The sequence below is a fragment of the Gasterosteus aculeatus genome, chromosome 5, assembly GCF_964276395.1.
Source record: "Gasterosteus aculeatus chromosome 5, fGasAcu3.hap1.1, whole genome shotgun sequence".
In the NCBI taxonomy this organism is placed as follows: domain Eukaryota; kingdom Metazoa; phylum Chordata; class Actinopteri; order Perciformes; family Gasterosteidae; genus Gasterosteus; species Gasterosteus aculeatus.
Window position 1 is genome coordinate 5,675,050 of NC_135692.1, and position 20,063 is coordinate 5,695,112.

The window sequence follows — 20,063 nt, forward strand, 5'->3', positions numbered from 1 at the left end:
TTTGAAACAACGCACCGGAGGAGCGACTGTGCAGCTGTTCGAAGGCACCGGAAACTTCTGTGCTGACGAGTCACTAAAGGTGTTAGCTTAGTTTCACAGCATGGGAATTGGGTCCTGCACAGTAAACGTTTCTAAGCATTATCACCGGGTGCAGTCGTGCCGTGTTGAAGAAGAGTGATGGACACTGATGATGCAGCGTGTGATGTGCACAATATATAACGTGACTTTTATGATCCATGAGTAGAAATGCATTGATGGGAACATGATCCCTTAATGGGTTAAAGATGCAGGTCTTAGAAACTGAACTGTTTTCTTTTTAAATTTACAAAACAAACGCACACAGCTACAACTACTTCCTGAAAAGGTTGTAAGCATAAAAATCTCCTTTTGTTAAGTCACCAAAGTGACGAACTTAATGTTAAACGTAGTGTTTAAATTGAGTCCACATTGACTTTGGTCCCTTAAGGGGACGTTTACAGTCCCTAACAGGTAGAGCACCATATGAAAAACAAACGCTATTCGAACATTTAACACTTAAGCAGTTACAGGACTGTATCTGAGCAGGTAGGATGTTAATAAGTGAGACTTCCCAGTTGGTATGTAAATGATCTGAAAACAACTTTGAGTCAGAGAGGAAATTAAGATTTGAGGAAGTATGGAGACCGTTATGACTTGTCACAGTGACACCAAAAGTGTCTTTGCTTAATGCATTTATTTCGATATACTGTGGATTCATTTAGATGAATTCTAAAATTGATTAATGGCCAGTTGAAGGAACAATTTCAAAAGGCCAAATACACATAAACATATGGAGGCACACTACCTTCATTCATATTGCGAATCAAATTGTTTTTGTAAATATAGAATGCTAGATATGTATAATAGATGTATACAAAAAAATATGGTTAACACAGAAATACAATTCATTGTTTGCAGAGCATTCAATTTTCTAAGATTTTTGATGTGAGTATAAAAGCATGAGTAAGTATGAATAGGCGCACATATTGTCATACACTATAGCACTAATACCAGCTCTAAACCATGTTGTTTATATAAGTAGAAGGATAATCAGACTGGCCACATCCACTCCATCAATACTCCATTCACTCCAGTAGATGGAGACAGCTCATCTATTTGAATCTACTCAGTGCAGGACCAACATTCAAGTGCAACGTATTCCCTGTGTACTTCTATGGCTTTCACTCACCGCTTTTGGTTCTGAAAACCTTATTTTTCTGGTGTAAATCACTTAATCCTGCCGCTTAATGCATGGAGGCCAAGTCTGGGTAAGAACTAAAAATGTTCTGACATGAAGACGAATTGCAAAAGATGAGGATGTTGGGCTTTGGAGTAGATGAACATGTTCCATCAAAGGATGAGCAGCCACATGATGTGCAGCGTTCCCTTGAAATACCTACTAGACCAATTGTTTTCCATTTTCCATATATATGTTTGTATGTGGCCTGTCCTTGTTGTTCTGTTTCTGTGTTTGGGACTTCAAATCCCCTTGAGAACGTTTGGAATTCACAGAATCCCCTTGAGTGCCATCTGTATACAAAACAGTGTTCTCCGCCTAATGTGTTCAGGGGTTAGAGAAAGAATTGGACTTCCTGCAAGGATTGCGTTCCTACACAGTGGAAAGGATATTCAAGTTGTACATCATAGTTAACATAACAAATGCTACAAATGCACATCCATTGACTCACAAATACAGCGGTTTGGCCATGTGAGCAGAAACTTTTGCGCCTGCGTTTTAATTGCAGAGACGAGGACATTGTCTTGTCCATTACAATCAATCTTCACATTATATTCTATGCAACAGTCACAAATAAACATCTGCTTTTGACATTATATCACACAAACATAAGCTATAGGTTGACAAATATCGACCAAAACTGTACTCCGTTATGTTGAAGTTACCAATATGTCTGTACACGACAAAGGCCTTTGGTTGTTTGGCTTTTGGGAGAAACCGGTCACAATGTTGTTTTGCTGTACATTGATTTTCTCGCATCAGTTTACAAGTTCCAAGGCACATAGATAAAAGTCACTGAACAGAAAAATACATATCCAGGGTTTTACATTGTCAGAAACAAGCTTGTAAGTTACAAAAAGCTGAAATGTGGCTAAGTCAAGACAATGGGAAGTCTGCATTGTTAGAAACCCATATCTTATTTCATTTTTTCACCAAATAGAATGTTACATTTGCGGCTGATCACAACGAAAACATCTACAAGACTGCACCCGATGGTAAAGCTGAAACTCAAGTACATCTTTGAACCTTTTTTCTAAGACTGTATTTTGCAAAGAAAAATGTGACCACACTGGTTTTGGTTAGCGAAAGGACACAGACGTGGGATACACAACCCCCCCCCCCCAAAGCACAAACAAGTTTGGGGTACCACAAATACAACATTGAACGCTGCATCCTCTGGAGTGCACGTTCTAGCCCTTTGCAAATGATTGTGTGTCTCTGAAAAACGTTTTCCCCATTCCTCCGCTTCTTCCTGTACACTTTACAGTGGAGGAACGACACAGAAATCCAAACAAATGCCACATAGGTTATTGAATTGTGCCCAGCAGACAAAGAGCCAAGACACAAATTTAATTATTATTTTTTTCCGAATATCACTTAGTTTGCAGGACCGCCTCAGTGCTCCTTTTAGCGCTACCTGACAACACTGGTTTTTGGCACAAACCACCCACAAACCAAACTAAACCAGGACCAGAATGGCCCATTAAGGTCTGGACATTTTTCAAAATAAGATATTTTTCAGAAAAATAGTTCCTTTTTTCTGCCCCTGTGAAGCATGTTTCAGGGTCACTCATATTTTCCACAAGACAATCCCCCCCCAAAATTCTGGTTGTGCGTTTACTCCAAATAGCCTTTGTTATGGTGATGAGTCACATTATTACACACAGTTCACTGGGTCAGTATGACTCGTGGATGCAGAATTGGTCACCCTCATCACCTTCGGGGCTACTCAGGAAGGAGTGCTAGGAGCTTTGGGCACAACGTGATGAGCATGTACCTCCACGTATGACTACAAATATCTGTGAGTGTGTTCCTATTGGGACGTGTGGGTGAGGAAGGGACCAACCTTGCTAGCAATGCTGGATTATTTTCTGCAATACCCTCCCGGGAAAAGCCCTCTGCTCCTCATTTCTTCTGATTGAACTGATTGACGGCTTCTAACTTGACTGATATACTTGGATGAAGTGAATCTGACCCTGCAGCATATGGCGGATGACCTTTTAGCTGTGTAGGCTTTGCGATTATTTGACAAATCTCCTTGCAACAACATGTGGCACCATCATAGAGGTCCCTGTGCACGGACAGCCTGATGGCTGAAAGGGAAATGGATTAAAAGCTCATTCTGTCACCATAAAGGGAGTGATAAGGTTTCCAAATGCAGGTTATTGTGATATAATCTTTATTTGTAGCACGTTTGGCTCAGGAAGCTGTTGCCTAGTGAAGTCAGCCCACTTAACAAAGCAAGCTGGCGAGATAACTCATACAAAAACCTATGACTTCATTTGAGCTTTGAAAAGACATTCATCCAATTTACAGCACCAACTATTAGTTTATCACCTCCCTTGTATCATCCATAGCAACATCTGTATGCTAACATGCTCAGCAGATCAATTTGTCCCTGTCCACTTTCCTCTTTCAGTCGACAAAGCCAAAGCTTATGGGAGTTTTGTCTTTTATTTGGTCTTAAGGGGCCAAACAAATGTGAGCTGATCCTCTGCGGATCGTGAATGTTCGTACATGGCCCAAAGTGTTGAGACAGACTACCATTGCCATGACGCTATCACTGCTAAAGAAACAACCAAGCTATATCCACTGATTGATAATTCCATTAATCAATCTGGCATCCTGCCAGTCCTGCGTCTCTCAAGAAATAGTAATCGGGATATAAATACAATATAATGAATGTCACTGAGCAATGTGAGCGTTATGGAGTCAGGTTTACCTGACAGGTGAGTTGGAGAGCTTTTTTGTGGAATTTTGTATTCAATGAGAATATACAACAATAATTGCTGTGCGATTAGCTTGATTGTGAAGACTGGGTTGACACTAAATCCTTGCCTGAGTTAGTACAGTCAATGTAAAAGTACCCAGGGTGGAAGGTTTGAAAGCATTTGACACACTGCGAGGGTCGGATGAGATAAGCTCTGCAGGCGTATCTTGAGGAACGTCGGATCCAGCGTTGAGCTCCACCCTGCCTGCTGTTTTGATTTTGACCACATTTTCCACAGAAATAACGATCAGACTTTATTTTTAGTATACTGATCCCCATTGAGTTATTTGTTTTTTAATTTGTTCAGTTCTCAGTAGAAAGACGGGACTGTTCTGCTTATTCTTTGTATCTCCCGATCCCTCATCTCTCTCCCTCTGTGATTACGCCACACGTTTTTCTTCCCTCTGTGAAATATAGGCAAATTATTTTGCTCGAGCGGACTGAACCAAGCGTGAAGCTGAGCGCAGTGCGCACATTTCAATAAGTGCTCAAAACACAGAACTCTGCGAATAGAAATGGGCACCGCTGGCGCAGAGAGGACTCACTGTTAAGACCGTGACACAGAGAAGTATAGAGTACATGTGATGGGCTTCACAAACATAGTTTTCAGAACATTCCTCACTGCATTACAATAATACAGAATGCAATAGGATCCCGTCAAAAAATGAGACACGTCCACGTTAGGACCTTTCCCCCAGGAGTCTCCGGGAAACCGTTTGGTGGGCTATATACAGTGTTAAGCTGTTTTAATGGGAGAAAGGTCACACCTGCCGCAGAGATCTCCATCCTTTGACCACGATCAATAATCCAGGATGATCAGTTTGTGGATTTACGCATGGGTGCACTTCCTACCGCAGAGATGCCGGCGAGAGAGAGAAAGGAGCATCGTTCCTTGTTATGTCGGGGAGACCAGGCTAATCAGCTGGTGTGAATAAAACACGGCCATGCAGCTTTTCACCTTTGGCTTTTGTCTTACGGTTTTAATCTTTCAAAGGCTCCTTTGTTGTACAGTGCTCACTGTTTTCACCACATTGTTTGCCGGTCTTCCTCAGCAGTATTTCCACATTCAGAGAAATCAATGCTGACCCCCTCTACAGTTCAGAAAACTCCATCAAGGAGAATACTGGTGGTGCTCGATCCCCTCAGATCTCCCGCTCTACCATGAGTGATTTATACACACAAGCAGTCCGTTCTCTGATCCTGCGTCTTGTTCTCATTTCCTTCTGTTCGGTCTTTGAGACAACTTGATAGAAACCTTGAACTGGCAAGCAAGAACAACACAAGTATTTCTTTTTCATGTAACATCAAGTGAATGCATTGGTAAAAATCCTTCAACCAACATACATTTCTGCATTCAGTTGCCTCAGTAACTCATTCGTCAAGAGGTTCGGGCGTATACCTTTCCTGACCTCTGAAACTCGTTCAGATATTGAGAAATCTTTACTTCGACTTTGTTCATGTGCCAACGTCCATCAGCATCCCCGAACTTGCATCTTTGAACGGGGGTCACTAGCAATGTGCTGCCGGCTCATCAGTCCGGAAGCCACCAGCACCGGTCTCTGGCCTCCCTGCATGTGCCTGGCGCACCTCAGATGCTGGTCTGCAGCTCGCCATTGAGCAGGGCAGCATTGTGAGTCTCCAAGTTGATGATCATAGCGTCGTTCACCATCCTGCTCCGGTCTGCCCTGCTGTCGCTGCGCTCAATTTCGTCCAGGCCCGCCACCTTTTTCAGGCATAGGACGTTCTGAAAGCTCTTCTTGAAGTTGTCGGACAGAAAGGCGTACAGGATGGGGTTGGCACAGCTGTTAGCGTAGCCGAGCACCACCACAAAGTCGAAAGTGCTCTTCATGGCAGATGTGGGATTGATGGAGCTGGTGACGGAGGTGACGTTGAATATGTAGAAAGGCAGCCAACAGAGCACGAAAACTGCCACCACGATGGACACCATCCGGGTCACCTTGCGTTCAGAACGCTTACGCTTGGTGGAACCCACTCGCATCCCAGATGACTTCACCTGGCAAAGGAAGGCACTGTCAGTGGCTGTAAATCTCCCAAATATAAAAGCAGTTTGTTCAGAGAAGACACAGATATATCTTAAAGTAAACATTTGAAATTTTGTGAAATCTCTGTGTTCGCTTTTTACGCCAAGACAAGTGAGTAGTTTTCTACGAATTGATTGTCTGTCCCTTTAATATGACCTACATACTAGAGACAGCTATCTTAGCTTAGCATGAAGACAGGAGGCGGCCAGGCTGGCTCTGTCGAAACGTAACTGTTTCCAAAATGAAGTGCAAAAACAGCCTTTTCTTGGGCTGTAAATTTGTGGACTTTATATGCAATATCTTATATTACTCTGGCAAGAGCAGATACGTGTTTTGTAATCAAAATGTCAAACGATTCCTTTAAGATCTTTGGAAAAAGGCAATAACATTGGTATTGGTAAAGGCTGTAGGTAGGTAGACATTTACTGTAACCAAACTAGGAGGACCCCAAACATTTGAGTCACTCAGGAACTCAGAGAATTCATGGAAAAAATGTTGAATATACAAAATCACCCGAGACGATGGTTTGGTGGCGAGACCAATATTGTCAGCCTGATTAAAACTTTATATTTATCTATATGGCTTCTGGCAATGCCAGAAAAAAATCTCTTTTAGAGATAATTTCTTACCATCCACTGTAAATTCAACATTACAACAAACAGTTTTAACTAATTCTGTTGAATTTAAAATGTTCAATTCCCCTGTTTCGTCTTCCAGGGAGCGTGTTCAAACTATCCTGGTGTGCTGTAAAAGTCAATATCAATCAAAAGACTTTATCTACAAATGAACTGGAAGCGGCAAAATATTTTCACAATCTTTAAACGACAAAAGACATTCTAGTCTGGCAGCCAGAAATAAGTGTAAGTAGAATCTTACCTTGACTATAATGAGCAGGTAGCACAGACATATGACTGCCAGCGGCATGAAGAACCCTATGAAGAAGGTGTATATTATGAAGGCCGTGTAATAGACATCCTGGGGCTCCGGCCACACAATCCCACATACCGGCACCTTGTTAAGGCCACTAAAGATCAAAGTAGGCAGGATAACTAACAGGGACACACCCCATACAGTCAGGTTGATCAGCTTGGCCAGGCGGGGCTTACGCCATCTCGTGGACTTAATAGGGTGGACCACAGCCAGATACCGATCGATGCTCATCACCATCAGACAGAAGATGCTGGTGAACTGATTGAGAGAGTCTGGGAGAAGGGAGAGAGGAAATAGAAAAGTTAAATGAGGACTTGTACAAACACTTGCACTCATTGCTAATGCTTGTCGTAATTATTTTATCAGGAGGTGTATAAAGGGTGATAAAGGCGTTAGTTAGACAGCTACGTTGGCCGATACAGTTTGAATTGCTGCTAAAGCGTAAATATCTCTAATCTATAATCTTCATGTAATTGTTGCAGTACTCATTATCGATATTGGTCCTGGGGCCGTTCTAAAGAACCCTTTTTTAAAGTCTCAGTCTCATGTTAGAATCAAGCACATTTTTGCTTTGTCTCTGAAAAAGATGATGTTTGTTATCATCATTACTCTGATTGCTCATACAAAAACCAAGGAAAACTGTGCTGCCTTTTGATTATTTTATTGAGACTGAGTCTTTCCTAGTGCACTGTATGCAATGTACAGTTCTTATGGCGATGCAAGGGGTAAATCAAGTTTTCTGAGGGTGTTTTTATTGGAATGTTCATATCTTAGATAAAATCAATTATAATGTCCCACATTTCATTGCACTTGTCTGGTCATGGTGGAGTCATGGTCTCCCCCTAGCTTGGTCTTGTTCTCAACCCCTTAAGGTCTCAATCTTGTCTACTTCTCGATACACTCTGGTCCTGGTCATGACTTGGTCTCGGCTTAGTTACTAGTAACTAAAACACTTCTACCCTTAATGAAACAGTTCAACATCTTGAGAAAGCATGCTTATATAAAGATGAAGCCACAGCTTGGAGACAGTGAGATTTTGAAGAAACAATTCAATTAAAATAACATTTGTGCAGCTATCTGTGTTTTCTGTATTTTGCAACCAACTGAAATGGCGATGAAATTTAATCATTTCCTTCTTGACGTAGCCAAACATATTTTGTCACCCCTGTAAAACCGCTTTCTCCGGTTGCCCTATTAGCTCCTCTGCTTTACACCTACCAACAGTCATGATCACCCTGCACAGCACCTCCCCAAAGGGCCAGTGCACCAGGGCCAGCTGCAGGGCGATGAACGGCAGGCTCATCATGCACAGAACATCCGCTACTGCCAGGTTCAGGATGTAGATGTTGGTCACCGTCTTCATCTTGGCGTAGCGCAGGATCACGTATATGACCAGGGCGTTGCCGCACAGCCCCACGCCACACACAATGAAGTAGATTAAAGTGATGACCACGGAGCTAGTCTTATCCTGGTGATGCTCTCTGGTCTTGGAGATGTTCAGGTCCAGGTCGGACTCGTTTCCCTGGAGGTAGCTGTCGTACAGGAGGGGCTCCGGGATGGAGATGTTTGGGGAGTTTGGGAAAAAGGGCCACTGGTCCAAGGCCATGATGGCTGACAGGGTTTTGGACTCTCACGGGGCTTCAAGTCTAAAGGTGGCAACGGATGAAGATGTGTATCATTAAGGAGTTGGGGGAAGGTAGATATTATTGGGTTTCAGATTACAGGCTTTAAAGCATGATGGTACCATGCAAGACTGAAAAGGGACTTCAAGTTGTTGGATAAAAGGAGCAGTTTGTCACTTTGCCGTCTAAGTGTTTGGGCCTCAGGGGATCGGGATTACTGGGGATTTTAAATAATGTGGGACCACAAATATCACATCCTAACTGTGGAGATAAAGAGCAGGATGGATCTATGGAGAGGGATACAGAAAGAAGAGCAAGGTTGGATGACATACAGAACAATTATTCAACAAATAATAATAGCCCTTAAAGATCCATGGGAACGGTTGCGAGGTTACTTTACATAACTGGTTTCACGTCTATAATCAGAGTAACATGCAGGATATTCTCTCTAGTGAATACTCCGGACATGTGCTCTTTACACATTTACAGTAGTTCTCGTTATCCTTAAAAACGCACAATTCCTCTCACGACAATCATTTGGCACACAGAGACCCAGAGGAGAGGCTTAGGTGGCATTCCGCCATGTCCAAATTTCACACAAAGTGCAGCCTTTGAAAAAAAGATTTATTTTTCTCACATAGCAAAGGAAGACAGAAAACAGAGAAGGCTCATACGCGAGAAGTACAAATACACAAATTAAGCTGTACGCAACCAAAACACAAGACAGTTTGTCATGGCAATCTGCTGAACGCTTTTGCACTGATTGAAATTTCTAGATCAGGCTCGGGCAACTCAGCATCACGGGCAGATATAGTGTCAGTTTCGAAGAACAATCGATCAGCTGGCTCTCACCTCGTCTTAATACTCTCTTTTCTCGCTTTTTACCACCGAGCCCATAATCCCACCAACGCTACGCAGAGCCAAGTCATCCAGGTCAGGCATGTTTATACGAGTGTGTGCGTACATGCAAAAAAAAAAAGGTACGCCTGAGCGAGAACACAACGACGGCCCCGTGCTGCAGAAGACAAATGTTTATTCAATTGATCTCAGGGACAAACAGCTCTGGCCCTGTGGAGGGGATTACCCATTTTTTTGTACCGCAGTGACAATTTATCTGAATTACATTTGATTGTAGGCCCACTTTAGACTGTCCGCCGCTGACATTGTTAGGCACTCTTACTTAAAGATGAGGCACGATACTTGTGTGAATGTGTGTGCACACAACGGGACTTCTGAGGATTATTGGGGATTTATTTTTCTAATCTAGTAATCACAAACAAGCAACAGTAATGCCAGAACCAAAAGAAATGTACTGTTTTCTCTGCTTGTCATTAAAAACAAAATAAATGTGATTGATGGTAAGAGTAAAACACAAGTATTGTAAAACCACTGTATAGGGGAACTCTATAGATCCGTCCATCTTGACATGCATGACTGTTTAAGCATTAAGCGTCCACTTCAGGAGTGTTTTGTAATCTCACAATGATTTTCAAGCTGTTCCACCAAGAAAAAAAAGAGACACTCCTTTTAACGCACTCCCAAGGGGGTTCCTTCATAGACCTTTGCACTGTGTGTGTTTGTGTGTGTGTGTGTGTGTGTGTGTGTGTGTGTAAGCGCACAGACTTCATCCTGCACTAATGATTTGGGGGTGGGGGGCTAGGTTCATTACTGTGCCACTGTGGGCATTATTTGATAACATCTTGTGTTTTAATTATCAAGCCAGGTAATTGCATTATCAACGAGTAAAGTTGGGGAATTGCAGGTCTATTAAAACTCTCACAAAGACCTGCCTGACACACACTGCAGGATGGAGCTGCATTTGGTGCACGCCAACTGCGTGAGTCGATGGAGTGGCGCCAGCGGGGAAACAGCAGGAGCCTCACGTTGACCTGCAGGCTCAACAGGACTTTCTCTCATTTCACGAACCTTTAGATTGGAGGTGAAAACCCACCACTCACTCACTATTCATTTTAACCAAATTCCCCTGTTAATCCGTGTTATCCACTGTGGTTTATTACCTGTGCGGGGATGAGTAAGCGTCTCCCCACCTCTTGTGCCAATCTCAGATTGCGCATAATGTGTTGGGTGTTCCTTCGAATCCGTTAATTGCAATAACCGCTGCGTCATAAATTAACGCGGGACGGTAAATCGAGTTATTTAGTTACTTTGATCAGATGAAATAGACCCGACTATACAGGGATCGTATCGACGTGTGTCCACACAGTCCACACAGACGTGTCAATCGACGAGGACACATTTAATGAGAACCATAGAAAATGTCCACAAACTGTCAACAGCATCACTTACTTTTAAATTGAAAACGGAAAACGTGCCCTTCATATCAAGTCCATCGTGACAGAGATTCAATCAGCAGAGAATGTGGAGTCCAGCCGCTCCAGAGCGCACAAACTGCCTCTCCATCCACCTGCTCCCCGGGTATTACGCACGGTGCCCCCCTTAGTCAGAGCTTTTGGCTGTGCTTCGTCTCTCAGGTCTTCACCTCCGAGAAAAAATCCCCGTTTGGAAACCGAAACTTTGACAGACCGTGGATAGAGGGGGAAAACGCCGCTGTAGGCTCTCAGCGTGATGCGTCCACGGACAAAGTCTTGATTGCGAATCCCCTGTGACGAGTCATCACTCAGATCAGCAAGACGCACGACCGCACCAGAGAGAGAGGGAGAGAGAGAGGTTGAGAGAGGTAGAGAGAGGGAGGGAGGGAGGGAGGGAGAGAGAGAGAGAGAGAGAGAGAGAGAGAGAGAGAGGGGATTGATCAGTAGAGGCGTTAAGCGCGTCCCCCCCGTGTGCGTCGGCGTCCGGCGTTTTGCTGATATGGAATCATGCAGAGTTGGCTCTTTTTTTTTTAGCGCCATGTGTCATGAATTGAGCTTCTTATTTCGCTGCAAACTGTGCACGGCCAGTCCACGCAGCCAACTGTTCTTAAATGTGCGATGATAAACCAAGTTAGGGGTGAAATGTCCACACATCTTACCTGAACTTCGACAGCAGCTCCTCATTAACCCGAAAGGTAGTTTTCACTGCAGTTTGGAGAGCAGAAACAAAAAATGCAGAAAAACCAAGATGGCAGAACGATATGCAGGCCTTCCACTTCCAGATCGCAGTCAGTTGTGCGCAACCTTGTCAGCCGAAAGCGATTCAACTCAGATCTGCAAGACGAAGCCAATTCGCAGCCCCTTTATTCCCACCTTTGTAGAGGAGGAGTAAATAAAATGGTTGGTGTCTTCCACGACCTCTCCATGAGAAATCCATCCACTAAAGTGCAGCTATTATTACGACCAGCTCTTGTCATATCAAAGATGAATCTATTTATGTCCTATGAGAACTGAAGCTGTTTAAGAGGGTAAACATCGTGATGTCTTCAGTGAATCGCCATCTGGGTAAACAAGTGGACAGACGGTTCAGTTTCTGTGGTTTAAGGTTAACAAGTTGTCTGGGGACTACATCTGACCTGCAGACCGTTTCAACTCAATTTAAAAAAACTGGTCAGCGAGGCCAAAGTGCTGGGAGAAGCGAAGTCAACAGTGCAGCGTTCCAGCATTTTAATTAAAAGTCTTTTGGGGTTCTGATTGGCTCCACTGGTGGCTTCAGTCTCGTACTCCCTCTGCGCTCGTTTGTGGTGTGAAAGCAGACGAACCACACCGGATTACATTTGAAAGCTGACTGAGACCCGCCTTACCAAAGTGGGCATGGTTCTGATATTTGGTCAGCCACAGGGTTTGACTGGCAGCTTCAAACGGGCCAAATCAGTCATACTCAAGTCTACTCAAACCAAACGACCTGAAACCATTCTAAAGGAGTGCTCGGACAGAAAACCAAGCCTAAGTGATGGATTTCACGGAAGCTGAAACATTTACCCCACTTCCAACAATGTGCACCGCCAAAGGAAAATTTGGGACTACTCATGTGTTCACGCTGACTTTGTGTGCAATCGAGCCGCCCCTAAAATTTGCCCTGAGATAAGGACTATGTTGTTCAGAACACGGTTGGGAAACAATCAACATTCCGGCAAACGGTGGATGCTGAAAAGCCAAAGGAAAAATCCCTGTCAACATCCAATCTCCAAAAACACAAACGGTATCAGACAAGGAGGAGAGGAGCGTCGGGGAAACAGGGTTTCATTTTCCCAATTCATTTTCCATGTTTGGTTTGTGTCATGTTGAATTTCCTTCATGCTCCGAAACTCATTCTGCAATCCCCAACGGCCTCTTCGCCGCACAAATCAAGTTAGTTATTTCATTTGCTGTACACATTATTGGCAAAGCAGAGCTCAAGTCAACAAGATGTCATATTACTACATAGCTTTGAACGTCATCGGTCAACATCTCCATATGCCCCTCAACTGTGACACCGGTCTGAGTCAACATGAATCCAAATTGAAGGGTAAAGGTCCATTGATGATAAGCCGTGAAGGATCGAAAGCAGTCTTACGTTATGTCCCTTCTTGCTCCTTCCCTACGCAGAACAAACAAGGCCAAAACCACAGAAATTACTTACAGACTACATGGGATGCTCTTTTTCGTTTTTCTTTTCCCAATTAGGTGATCAAGTTTATGATTGTGAACTTTGGGCCGCGAGGTTTTGGTCAGATCCGTTTGAAGTGATCCAGGGCCGCCACCGACTGGAGCTGCCGACGTGACCGCTGAAATATTCGTTCGCTGTGTGGACAAGGTGTTACTTGGAAGAGTGAAACCGCAAGAGAAAAGTGTCAGGCCGTATTCTCGTATACCCTTTTTTCCCCTCTTGCAGCCCAACGCTTACAATGTTGTCATGTGTTATTCTTTTGCTTTCTTCCCCGGCGGCTTGACATACATTTTCTTAGCCAATGGCATAGTGAGCACACAAACACCCTCCCCAAAGTGTGACCGATGCGATGCTGCTGCCAAAGGAGGAACCTTGACCTGGCGCTTGTTGTGAAAGTTTTCCAGGGAGACTTTAAGTATTCATAGTGCCATGAGGTATTCCTTGTTTATCGCCTTGGCAACTGGTGACGTAGCATTACTACGGCGCATACATGCAGATGCTGCCTCACATTAAAGTTTACATGAGTTCATTTCCTTCCACACGGGGTGAAGAAGGGCCAGGCCTATGGAGAGATTGTGACATGATGGGCCCCGGGGTAAAGGACACAACTGGGGCATTGGTAGTCGTTTTGTAATCTCTATGAACAGATGTCTGCACGAGGCTTTAGGATCTCGACAGGACGAGATTTTGCTATTCCGGTTTACGTTTGTGGTCGAGAGTAGTCATGACCAGTCGGGCTTGAGTGAGATCAGGGTGAATGAAGGCAAACAATCTGTGTTGAGAGAAAATAGGCAAAAGGACTCTTTTTAATTTCACCGCAGTCATATGACCTGACCTGACAATCTGCTTGTGGACAACGAATCGCATCGGATGTTTCTATTTGGCGTGTAAACAATGGCCGGGGAACAGAAGAGGAAGAAGAGAAGTCCTAGATAATCTTTATCAGGATATTTATTAGCCACACTGGTTCACCCAAAATACTGGACCCTACACCCAAAGGGCCGAGTGGTGGTCAGAACGTGTCTTGTTTTGTGTTTTGTTTAGCCCTTTTGTATCTTCTTGTAGTTTGGAATATCTTTTAGTAGTTCAGGTCCTGCTGTTGGCTCAACAAGTGCTTGTAAACAATTGTTCAGACTGGAGATCCAGTCCACTCTTGCAGATGCTACGGAGATTTACCAATTTAACCTCACAGTCCTCTCGCCTCTTAGAAACATTTTAACAGATATAAAATATGTAACGTTTAAATGACGGTTAGCCGGGACATCCAACCTCGCCTCTGCCATCACAGGTTTTAACTTGAATTTTTATCAACCAGTGATGATTTAAGCCAAATTAAAACTTGGCTAAAAAGTGAAAGATTATTGCCCGTTTGCAGCGATTTGTATGCAGGCCTACTGTCGGTCCAGACTTTTCAACAGGAATTTAAAGGCACTGACAGCAACTAAAGGAACCGTCATACATTTCCAGCAGAATGAATCAAAATAAGGCGTCAAGATGAATTGGCAAACACACATGTGTTTGTGCAAGTACGCTGCAGGCTAGTTTTTCCCCCATGTACTTGTTGTTTTGTTGTTTAATGGTTCATTTTGCAGCACACTTTGTAATCACTGATTTTGAAAAAGAACATAGGCTACAGACATTCGATTGTCTACAGTATTCATCTCAAAGAGTTGCATTTAGCAATAACCATTGTGGATGATGTTGCTCGTACAGATCAAATCTGTGGGGATTGCGAGCACACAGAAGAGCCAGTAGTAGTAGCCAGTGTCAGGTCACCATTATTATGTCCTTTAGTTTATTGGTACCACCTGCATTTATTGTGTGTGTCTGTGCGTGCGCTTCGGCTGCTGACAATGCCGCTCTCAGCCTCCCGCTTGACAGAGAAGCGTAGACAGGGGTGGAAGGGGAGAGATGTAAAGGTGAACATCATGTCATGTTATTTGCAGTCTAAAGGGTAAATTCAACCTTTTTCCGAGTCCCAGGTTAAAGAACAAGAACTAAATGGAAGTAACATCTTGAAAGTTGAGAACATTTCAGCCACACATCAGTCTAAACAGACATTCAGACGCAATAAGTACCTTTGTACACGTGTGCCTGTGCGTTTGTTTTGTTTGTGATGCAAAAGAGTGTATTTCTCTTCCCTGGTGTGTGTCTGAAAAATTGTAGCTGGTGTCTGATGTTTTGTTTTCAGTAGAGAGTTCATTCACCCGTAACAGAGTTGATCAAAACCAGCCACCGCGGGCACTTCAGACCGGACATGGATGGTCAATCAACTGCACTCGGGGGAGTGCAGGGCTTCACCATGGCGTGGAAGCAGGAGCATCTGTCTTCGCTGTTGGAAAACAATGAAACAATAAAAAACGATTTGGAATATTAATGACATTGTCTCCTTAAAATGTGGGGTTAGTGTTTGGCAGCATGGGGTGGGACACCAGTAGGATGACACAGGATGAGCAGGCAGTATTAATAGTGAAGAGCCCTTTGGAGTGCAAATATCAGCAGCAATCCAGCAGCTTGAATGTAACTTGAAACATTCTTATCCCCGCACTCCATAGGCAAATTGCGAGCTTGCATAAGAAATCTCCACTCACCCTGACAACCTATTATGATACCATGCCCACTGAAATAGCTTCCAGGCACAAACCCCCGAGGGCTGAGGACGTGAATCATCCTGAGATGACACCCTACTGTGTTATCGCTGTGGTCCAAATAGCTCGCTGGGCGCGTCAGCTGACACATGTTTCTCAACGGCCTGCGTGGTTAAATGCTCATTGCATTGATGTGAAGGATCACTTAGCTGAATAATGGGCATAGGCCATGGCTCTGATGGAACACTGTAATGATCCACAACCAGAATCCATCTTGAAGGTTGTCAGGAAGCACAACACTACATTATTGGCTGTAAATAGAAGTTCAATAGATTCCTCGAGCTTATAAAGCCTTTCAAACTCCATGTTAACGGAGAACATCTATCTACTGAGACATTGTGCTTTTGGAGGATGTGGCATTTCAGACTAAGGGCCAGTGGCCAGACAAACAGTTTCCTCCTTTTCCGTTGTTAACAGGACCTGGAATATAGAAGCCAATGGTTCACACACATTCTCATTTTTCAGATTCAACTCACTGTCATTGATAATTTGAATTTACACTCATGGCATTTAGTTTTTCTAATGGGCTCCAATCTTGTTCAACTTCATCATTTCATGTTTTTAAATTGGCCGAGATCTTTTGATCAGTGCTCCTGAGGGCCGTTGCACACACTTTACTCTTTGGCGGACTCTTTTTTTTGGGCACGGGCACGTCACACAAGCCGCCAGTACTCTCTTCTTCCCTCTCCGTACAATGTAAAAAACTGCATTACCAAGGCGCCTCTGTGAGCCCCCTGTTCTCGTTCTCAAGTTCCCTCACGCTAGTCTGTGTAGCGCTTCATTGTCCTGTTCACCAAAGAGAACATGGAGAGAATCAGAAGTGATACTTTGATTGGCGAATACTGGCGCCACTCCTAGCAGCGGAGAGCCTATTGAATGTTAGCATCTTCAAAAGAAAACGCCGGGTACCGCCGCTTGATACTGACACCAATGATGAAGGTAAAAATATACCAGTTGAATTGGAGTTATGGGCCTTTGAACCAATTGGCAGATTGGTCCAACTCCATTAACATATTGCTTCTTCTAACAGAGAGCATATCAATCCGTTAAAAATGACACATGGCTTTTAAATTAATATTGGCTGATATCCTATTTCAATAACTCTTCTGTGACCTTTGATAAACATTTGTAGGCTTTTGTTTTTCAGTACGGGACCCGCGACTGTGGGTCTTTGGTCCACAACAATTTTTTTCTTAACTATTTCCGATTTTTAATAGCGAGCCATCTAATAGCTGGTGGATTCAAGGGCATCACACAATAGTCGAAGAATCAAATGACGGGTTTTTGCTCCAGGAACATGAGACTTGTTGTCGGATACACACGGATACAACTGCCACTTTTTGTCCTCTCCAATCACAGCTTGTAATCATTCCCTTTTTCATTCATCCCTTCGGTTGGCAGATTTAGTTAAATCATTTTGCGCTGATTGAGAAATAAGAAGATTAGCAGATTGGTGTGAACTAATTTTCACATAAAAAACTGATTAGGAAAGTACTTTTTGATTACAACGCAAGTGATGTGCGTTGTTTAATTATTTAAATCCAGCAAACTGATGTTGGGAAAATATGTTCTCTGTTACTTAGAAAAGCTGAAATACTGGAATTCACATCTTTTTCTTATAGTATAAACTTAACTATGAGTTTATTTACAGAGATCCTTGCTAGAATCTAATGGCTTAAACTTCCCCAAAAGACTTTGGTCTGGACATAACGTCATGGAACTCAAGTTAAATTGGTTTTACTTGGTTAGACTGTGGGTGAGTGGGGAGCATGGTCGTCCTCCAATCAGAGGGTTGTGGGTTTGATCCCAGGCCTGGCTAACCCGCATGTCGTTGTGTCCTTGGGCAAGACACTTAACCCAACATTGCTCCTGTAGCTGCGACTACAATGTGTGAATGTTAGTTACTGATGGCAGGTGTCACTGTGTATGGTTCTCCTGTCATCAGTGTGTGAATGGGTGAATGATGTCATGTGGTGTTAAAGAGCTTTGAGTGGTCAGAAGACTAGAAAAGCGCTATACAAGTACAGTCCATTTACTTGACTTGACCCACACAATTGAAATATAGCGTTGTTTTTGACCAGGCGACCCTGCAGCACAGCTGACATCTTTCAGAAGGATCCCTGTGATACTGTCATATCTGTAGAGGGATCCAGGATCATGACAAAATATGGTCTTTTAGGCCGACCGTCCCCTGTAAGCTTATTTAAAAAAAACAACTAAATTAATTAATTTGACTGATCAGACACTTTTACAAAAACTGCAACATAAATTCGCAGTAGGAGTTGCAGTAACTAATATGTTGAAATATGTAAAAACAATTTATTATTTATTATGACCTCCACCGAATGTTAAGCCGAGGCCGTGCAGAAAGTGACAAAAAGCTTGGCTGGTCAAGCAACAATATCTACAGAAAATAAGTTCCACACTATGAATCAGCTTAAAATCACCTTAAAATACACTACAAAGCCACCAATACAATTTCAAATGAATTATCAAAGTTCATAAACATCTCAAGGAAGTGTTATTTTCCCTTGAATTGCAAAGAACTGACTGGATATCAACATACTGGTAAAAGGTTTGAATGTGAACTTCAACCACAAGTCAAAGTCAAAGGGCATGGAAAAGATTTCAACTATTGACTGAATTGTTAAATGACAGCATGTTTGGGTTTGACTCCAACTGCTAACCCCGACGTCACACCTGCCTAACTAAAGCATGCCCAGTTTCTTTCTGCTCAAAAAAACAACACAACAATAGAACTGGGACTTGGGAGATATGTGGAGTGTTATTTCTCATTCGCTTCGTGACAGAACTCAACCACGGCAGCTTTATTCGTTCTCTTCTGTGGTCTTTTGTAGACACGGAAGGGAATGGAATTATATAAATATAAACAACCTGGTTCAATACACACTAGATTTTTGGTTGAGCCCAACAGACAGAGCAGATTTTAACAAAAGGAGAAGTGTAAAATCATTGGCAATGTATTGACCGAGTGGAGAGGACTTGGCAGGCACAAACAAAGTTGATATGTGTTCATTTTGTAATGTCTATTGTCTAAAACAAAGAATAACTGTTACTTTGACAAAATGATTGCATTCCCTCCCATGTCGAGAAAAGACCACAGAAGACAACAAATGAAGCTGCCATGTTTGAGTTCTGTCACAAAACGAATGAGAAATAATACTCCCGATATCTCCCCCAAGTTGTAGTGTTGTGTTGTTTTTTGGGGCAGGAAAACACACTGGGCATGCTTTAGTCACGTAGGTGTGACGTTGGGGTTAGCAGTTGAAGTCAAACCCACACATGCTGTAATTTTTAACAGTTTCGTCAATAGTTGAAATCTTTCCCATGCCCTCCGAAAGCACCCAGCAAATATTTAGATGTTGAATTGATGTCGAAATGTTGACTCGAACCAAAGTGCAGTACATTTGCAGATACCGTGCCACAATCACAGCTGAGATTATTGATGCTTTCAAGCCTGAAAGATTCAACTGGAAAAGATTTAGACAAGCTCAAAAAACGAGTGTATTTAAATAATCTAGAGTTGCATTACTTTGTTTGATGTTAGCTGGGCAGGACGTGTTACATTGATGCTCACGGTTTAAAAGAATTTGAGAGAATCCGTGTTGGTGTAGCGAAACCTGCGTAGATGGAATGTCTTCAAGTCAAGACAAAGACTGATTAAAAAAACACCGTCAAGCGTTTATTCCTTCTTTGATGGAGATACAAAATCCGGCCGTCAAGCCGAGGCCGCACAAACGTATGTTGGGAAAAGACTGATAAGGAAGATGGTGTTTAGCGAGCTTATATCCCATTTTCAGTTCCTTTGTTTGGAAGGAAAAGAAAATCTCCGGCATGAAGTGATGGGACCTATTTCCAGCTAACTCTGACAAAAACAACCACTCTGAAATCAGATATCATAAACAGAAAGATCCGTGGGAAGGGCGGCGCGTCAACAGCACAGAGTGACAACAACAGCAAGAGGGAAAAGACACGATGAGGGATGTATCCACTATATTTACCGCATGTTCTGCAGAATGTCTTCTGACAGCGGAATCAAGAGGCGAGTCGTTCAGGGTCATCTGCAGCAAAACATACATCTTTTCCGCAGCTGTTTCTGTATTTAGCCTGAACTGAAGAGCCGATTGAGTCTCGAAGGGCCAAGTTAGTACCTTATCACTGTGAGAGTCAGCCCATCGTCGGATCCCCATAGCACCTAAAAACAGCTCATTGATCAACCTCGTGTAGTCCCGTGTA

The 20,063-nt window shown here is 43.1% G+C and overlaps 1 protein-coding gene across 6 annotated transcripts; it reads right to left on the bottom strand.

Annotated features, from left to right (window-relative positions):
- Positions 1-697: 697 nt before the first annotated feature.
- Positions 698-11,301, bottom strand: LOC120819584 (somatostatin receptor type 2). Of its 6 annotated transcripts, none has more exons than XR_013467673.1 (5): positions 10,927-11,300; positions 8,216-8,906; positions 6,944-7,269; positions 4,859-6,039; positions 698-3,977 (listed from the first exon to the last, which is right to left on the bottom strand). XR_013467673.1 is itself a non-coding variant. In XM_078102753.1 (5 exons), the coding sequence occupies exons 3-5, from the start codon at positions 8,601-8,603 to the stop codon at positions 5,614-5,616; spliced, it is 1,140 nt and encodes a 379-aa protein (XP_077958879.1). In that variant the 5' UTR covers positions 8,604-8,643; positions 8,742-8,906; positions 10,927-11,301; the 3' UTR covers positions 698-5,613. The 6 variants fall into 6 exon arrangements, 5 of the variants coding, with proteins under 5 accessions (XP_077958879.1, XP_077958881.1, XP_077958880.1 ...); XM_078102753.1 differs by having other exon boundaries at positions 698-6,039; positions 8,216-8,643; positions 8,742-8,906; positions 10,927-11,301; XM_078102755.1 differs by having other exon boundaries at positions 698-6,039; positions 6,944-6,999; positions 7,132-7,269; positions 10,927-11,301.
- Between the last annotated feature and the right edge of the window lie 8,762 nt (positions 11,302-20,063).